The sequence below is a fragment of the Limulus polyphemus genome, unplaced genomic scaffold (genome assembly GCF_000517525.1).
Source record: "Limulus polyphemus unplaced genomic scaffold, Limulus_polyphemus-2.1.2 Scaffold1991, whole genome shotgun sequence".
Classification (NCBI taxonomy): Eukaryota; Metazoa; Arthropoda; class Merostomata; order Xiphosura; family Limulidae; genus Limulus; species Limulus polyphemus.
In genome coordinates this window covers 203,786-210,483 of record NW_013667601.1, presented here as the reverse complement: position 1 = coordinate 210,483, position 6,698 = coordinate 203,786, and the positions used below count along the sequence as shown (strand labels likewise).

The window sequence follows — 6,698 nt, the reverse complement described above, 5'->3', positions numbered from 1 at the left end:
CGTGAGCTGCACATTCCCCAAGTGATTTACAACTTATAATGGCGCGAATAGGGCAATAAAACAATAAAATTTTATTATAAATAGATGTATAATGTTACAAACTTAGAGTTACTTAGGATATACGAATGTAGTTTCAGGTTACAATTTGAAGTCATACTAGAAAGAAAAGAAGGTTGATTTAGGTTTATTTTGATTTTTTTTGTGGTTACGAGGTTGGTCGAATTGACCGATTCAGTTTTGAGATTAGTGTAGAGAAAATATCATATAAACTGTAATGATTTAGTGAAAAAAAAAGTTTGAAATGCATTTAGGAGGTTTTAGGGATTACACAAAGGAAATCTGAGATTTTTGAGATGGTGAAAAGTATTTTTAATTTTAACATGGAAATTACTTTGCACATGGACTATTCAAACCAAATATTCAAAATATTCATGGACAAAACTTTATTTTATTTTATTAAAAGTACTTCATTAAGAAATATGACTTTTTGTCTCTGTATGTTTGTTTGTTAATTCTTCTAAGATACAAGTCCTTTCTTTATAAAACTTGTTTATTCTTCCTCAATACAACTTGTAAGGCACATAATTTTTACAGTTACACACACTATAGTTCACAACAATTCACTCATTTTCTATCGTGCTTAGACTTAATTGTCCGTCCCCGCCAACTATAGTTCCGATCTCTGTGTCTGCTATCCTCAGTTCCCGCCGACCGTAATCACTGTCTTTTTTTCTCTCTGCCTGCTTCGTCTCTGTCTTCATTACTGCTACGACTCCGTCTCGTCTCTCACTGTCTAGCTCACTTATATACGATAATACTGCCTGTTCTAGAAACTTCTAAGACTCTCAACACATGCTACCAGCGTCAATTGACTTCCACTGTCGTCATGTGACCACCGCTGTCGTAACACACTAGCGAATCTTCTAGAATACTCGTCACGTGACCCCCACTGTCGTAGCACTGCCCCTTCCTTAGTATTGTTCGTCCCGAACAGTAGCCACTTACATTAAACTAATAAACAATTAACAATAACTTAATTAAATGTATAGAATTTACAAACACAAAATTAAAATTCAACAAAGTCTTTTAATTTTTCAGGACGTATCTTCTTCCGCACTGGTATCTGTTTCATTGGCTTCTGCTTCATGTGGGGTTCATCTGCTTCATCAGATTTTCTAAAAACCACACAATGCAATGATTTAACAATACTCAGTTAAGGTAACGAGAAAATGTGATGTCAACAGTGTTAGTAAAGCCTAGACAACAATGTAATTGCAAATGCAACTTATGACTTGTACAGAGTTACATGACAAGAATTTGTTACAACTAACACTTTTAAAATAATCAATCTTCCACACTGTTATTATGAAAACAATATACGATCGTTAGATACTAAGTCATAAAATATAGTAAATAATAACACTTACACTAAACAGTCTTGTATATCCAACAGTAATATAATCATTATAATAAAAAAAAAGAATAATAACCTGATCTCTGGTCATTCTCCCAGTGTATATTTACTTACTGAATACTAAAAATAAGTTTTTCTGTAGGTAAATTACTTTGCTAAATGCAGTGACTTTCACTGTAATATTGACACGAAAGTTAAAAAAATTAATTTGCAAATTAAGATATCTCTGCAAGAGGTGAACTAATGGACATTAAAGATTATTTTAAAGCTCTAATACTATTTTATCAGATAACACTTTTAGTGCTTTTTATCCTTTGCTAGATATTTTAATGACAAAAACCACTAATTCCTGTATGATTGACTTTTAGAGTTTATAATAAAATGAGTGAGGACATTATAGAAAGCAGTAACATTTAGTGGTACATAATGTAGAGGAGTGTCTTTTTTACCTTTGTTTTATAAATAATTTAAAGTAGTGACTTTTTTATCATTTAATTTTTGTGTTTTTTATCTTTTAATTTTTTTAACAAGGGAAAACTCATGCTTATAGTACAAAACATTTTTTGTTTGTGGTATTTTGTATTTGAGTGTACATAGTTTATAAAATGTAAAAGTAATGCTTTGCAGTTAAAGTAACCTGCTTAGACTACTCATGTATGAGGTTATGTATGTAGAGTTTTGAATCTAATGGTTGTGTGGGGTGTGTCAGTGACTGCTAAGCTAAACCTAAGTGGGTTAAACCTATTCTACAACAAACAAACACTTTGAGCAAAATGGTCTGATCAAAAATTAAAAACTGATCAACTCATTTAGTCACTAGATCTAGTGATGTTTTCAAAACTGATCAAATTATCTAGACACTATATCTAGTGATGTTTTCAAAACTTATCAACTTATCTAGTCACTAGATCTAGTGACATTTTCAAAACTGATCAACTTATCTAGACACTAGATCTAGTGATGTTTTCAAAACTTATCAACTTATCTAGTCACTAGATCTAGTGACATTTTCAAAACTGATCAACTTATCTATACACTAGATCTAGTGATGTTTTCAAAACTTATCAACTTATCTAGACACTAGATCTAGTGATGTTTTCAAAACCTAGGTATTTGGAACAAGAATTAAAATTTAACAGGATGACAGTACCAATATTCTATAAATATGTCTATAAATAAAGGAAGAAATTCACACAAAACCTTGACACATAAACACTACTGTCTGTGGTGTGGCTCTAAGGGATGACAGTTCCCTTCCCCAAATCCCTTTCTCTTTGTAATGCATAAAGTTTATAAATCTTCTCACCCATGCACACACACACATTTTTAATTATTTGTATGTAATTTAGAGGAGTGTATTTTTTTATCTTTTTAGTTTTTATGGATATTTTTTTTAAAGTATAGAATTTTGTTTTAAAAATTGATAATGAAATGCAAATTTTTTTTAACGTTTTTGACTTAAATAGAGAGAGAGAGAGAATGCTCATTTGTTGGAATTATTTAAAAGCTGTTTTCATAACTGATTAACTAGAATGCTGGAAGAACTTTATGAAGACCATGGTGACACACTTGCTTTGCAATATGGTGGCTCACAGCTTGTACACAGAATAAAGTCATACAGAAAAGTTGCTCCTCTGTCCTCTCACTCTCGAGACATTATGCAAACTGTCTCCCGCTATTACAGCAATACCTTCTCAGGTGAGTTTATTGTCATAACCCGGAATATCAACCTAATAATTATATTCAGCTCAAAGTTGGCCATTGTTCATTAAAAACTAGAGTGCAAATGAATTGTTTGTTTTATGAAAACAGAGAAAACGTTTCAGGTGAACTTGTTATTACATGAAAAGTAATTTGTGTTGTTGGCACTGGATTGTATTAACTCTTTCGACATGGGCTCGGTCCCTGGGACCGAGTCACGTGACCTTCTGACCTACTCACATGATCTACTCATTTAAAGTTGACATAAGTTTAATACATATAACTCTCTATATATTGGGTATATCTTCACAAAATTTGGCAGTCTTTCAGTTAATATTACAAGTCTTTCACATAGGTAACAATACTGTTTTGAAACACTGTATAACATCTTCAAATCCTGAATACAGCTTCAGATACAGCTTTAAGATATAATCACTTTAAATATGATTTGTTTGTTTAATTACCAGCAAAGCTACTCGAGGGATACCTGTACTAGCTGTCCCTAATTTAGAAGTGATAGACTAGAGATAAAACAGTTAGTGAATACTATACACCGCCATCTTTTGAGCTACTTTTTACTAACAAATAGTAGGATTGTTTATTTCATTATATGCCCTCACGAATGAAAGGGCGACCATGTTTGGTGACAGGATTCGAACCCGCGACCCGTAGATTGCAAGTCGAACGTTTTGACTACCAGAACATAACAGGTACACTTTAAATATAGAGGTTTTATTTTATTTTGTTGTGTTTTGACATTCATTCTGTAATTGGCCAAGTACAATAACAGAGACTAACGGTAATACTTTGGAAACAGCGAAAAACTTAAGCAATTCGTAAGTATGTTTTAAGGAAGCACCTTGTCCAAAAAGATGTATATCAAGAGGTTGAGGCAACACCCGACAAATAGTAAATTATATTAAAATATGAAGCATGTCAACTAATGCTGGGTTAAACAGACAAGAAAGCTTTTCTAACTGGAGTTAATATTTATCATATTTTCTAGAATTTGTTTCTTTTACCACAGAAGTTTCACTTTTTGTGATCTAATGTTTTTTCTTCGTAGATTGTGAGCTGCTGTTGTTATCGTATCAATCTTCTTTGACAAGCAAACAAGGACAGCAGTGTGCGTTCGCGTTATGTGTTTGTTTATACAATACGAGTTCCACAAACCTGTTGTTGATAAAACCCAATCGTTTCTCAGACACTGGAAATGGTTGCCATGGGAATTTTTTATGAACGTTCATTTGCTGTCTCTGCTTGAGAAGAAATTATTAATTCAGTTCTACGTGTAATATTATCTGAAAAAGGCTTCAATTTTTGTCTCTTTTTTTTTCAGCAAGAAATAAAGAACTGTTGACTGGAAAATGACGAAGACAGAATGGGATGGAAGAAACAAATTTTATGTGAAGAAAATTCGCCTTAAAAATGCTTTAATTGGTTTGATAATACTTCTTCTCCTTGCCACATTTATAGCAGTACCACTTGCTATAATTTATTGGCCCCAAACTCCGCCATTGCCGATGGGAGAAAAGGACCGAATAGAGTGTCCTCTATCGGGTAGGATTTGCTTATTGTGGTTTTCATAAATATTTAGATATATATTGTGATGAGCTTTAGTTAAAAACAAAACAAACCAAGTAACCATAAATTTTTATTTAAGTTCTTTTTTTTTTTACTACTTGATGTATAAATCCAGATACCCAAAACGATCTTGCGGGTTAGATCTCGCTACGGATACAAGATTACTTCGAATTTTTGTGTTAATAGTTATATGTTCACGACGCACGTTTAATATTATTTCATTTGAATGCCTCGAGTTTTATAGTTATTTTATTGCAACTTATTCAACATTAAACTTATTTTTGTTGAACCCATCTTTGTGATATTTTAGTTCCGAAGATGAGCGTCACGATATACAATGTATCATAGTGAAAAGTTTACTATATATTAATATTAACATTATGCGCTATTTTTATTAAAAGTGCAGTATTTTTCTTTAGTTCCAGGCAATATAACCGAATGTGAAAACCGAGGGTGTATATGGTCTGAGGCCTCTGCTGCTCCTAACTGCTATATGCCGAAAAATATTCGACGATTTAATGTCACCAAGACAACTGATCTACCAGATGGCTTTAAGATAACATTGACGTATACGGGATTGCAAGACGTCTATAGCCCTAGCCTTCCGACAGTAGTTTTTGAAGTAGACTACCTCAACGACAACGTTGTTCGTTTTACAGTGAGTTTATGTATTTTTTAACTTTATTTGTGGTATTTATCTGTTCATATGTTGTACCGCGAAAAAACGGGTTTCGACACCCGTGTTGGGCACAACTTAGATAACCCATTGTGTAGCTTTGTGTTTAATAGGAAACAAACAAAAACAATTTTAAGTTGAATTGCATAAATACAACCATCCCTTGAGATTCGCGGGGGATGCTTTTCTAGAAGAAGCCGCGGATATGAAAATCCCAGATCTCAAAACATTAGTTTGATGGAAAATAGAGGCATATATTCCGCAGGTCATAAAATGACCGAAAATCTTTTTATTAACAATGAAATACAGCCCCCCAGATACCCACATCTGTAAAAATAAATAAAAGTATTATTTAAGAAAAAAAAAAAAAAGAGTCAACACTTACAATATTTACATTTTTACACTTAAAGGCTTGTATTTATTAGCCTTTTCACCAATGCTTTCATCATCACTACACTTACCCTTCGGAGCCATTTTGTTTTTGGGGCTTCACTTACACTTAAGTATTCACTAATGCACTTTTACAAAACTGTATTATCTGCTTAAAAACACTTCAAAAAATGTAAATTTTATTACTTTAGTTAATGCACAGTATTGGTATACATTTAGTAGAACTTCATGTACTGATGCACTTTTACAATGCCCCCCAGTGGCACAGCGGTATGTCTGCGGACTTACAACGCTAGAATCCGGGTTTCGATACCCGTGGTGGGCAGAGCACAGATAGTCCATTGTGTTGCTTTGGGTTTAACTTCAAACAAACAAGCAGACTTTTATAATATTAGTTAAAAAAACAACATTTAAAATAAATTAAAGTCGTGCTTTCGCTATTCATCCACTGTGCCCATTCGGTTGTGAAGCGGTTGCTTTGGAGATTAGTTCAAAGTGCGAAACAGTAGCGCGGATCTTAAATGTTGGTAACTAAAAGCTGACCGCAGAAATTTAGCACCTCGGTATTCAAACCCGTGATTCTCAAGGGTTTGATGCTTATGGACGTCACTAAGATCGGATATATTGTATTTTATTATTAATATTTGTTGATTTCTCGTAGTGTTTTCAACATTAATTTTCTGCTATGTATTACTGTTTAAATCATTCCATGCTTGTACAGAGGGGATGTTTGCAATCAATGGTAACAATACAAGGATTCGGCTTTGTATTACTGTTTAAATCATTCCATGCTTGTACAGAGGGATGTTTGAATCAATGGTAACAATACAAGGATTCGGCTTTGTATTACTGTTTAAATCATTCCATGCTTGTACAGAGGGATGTTTGAATCAATGGTAACAATACAAGGATTCGGCTTTGTATTACTGTTTA

General features: G+C 33.1%; 1 protein-coding gene across 1 annotated transcript in view; it reads left to right on the top strand.

Moving 5' to 3' along the window:
• LOC106465586 (sucrase-isomaltase, intestinal-like) overlaps positions 1-6,698 on the top strand; it is a 31,662-nt gene that overhangs the window by 6,190 nt on the left and 18,774 nt on the right. Inside the window, exons 2-3 of the mRNA XM_022393510.1 lie at positions 4,455-4,675; positions 5,119-5,357. Of these exons, the coding sequence (XP_022249218.1) occupies positions 4,483-4,675; positions 5,119-5,357 (432 nt within the window). The 5' untranslated portion in view covers positions 4,455-4,482. The remainder of the gene's footprint in view (positions 1-4,454; positions 4,676-5,118; positions 5,358-6,698) is intronic.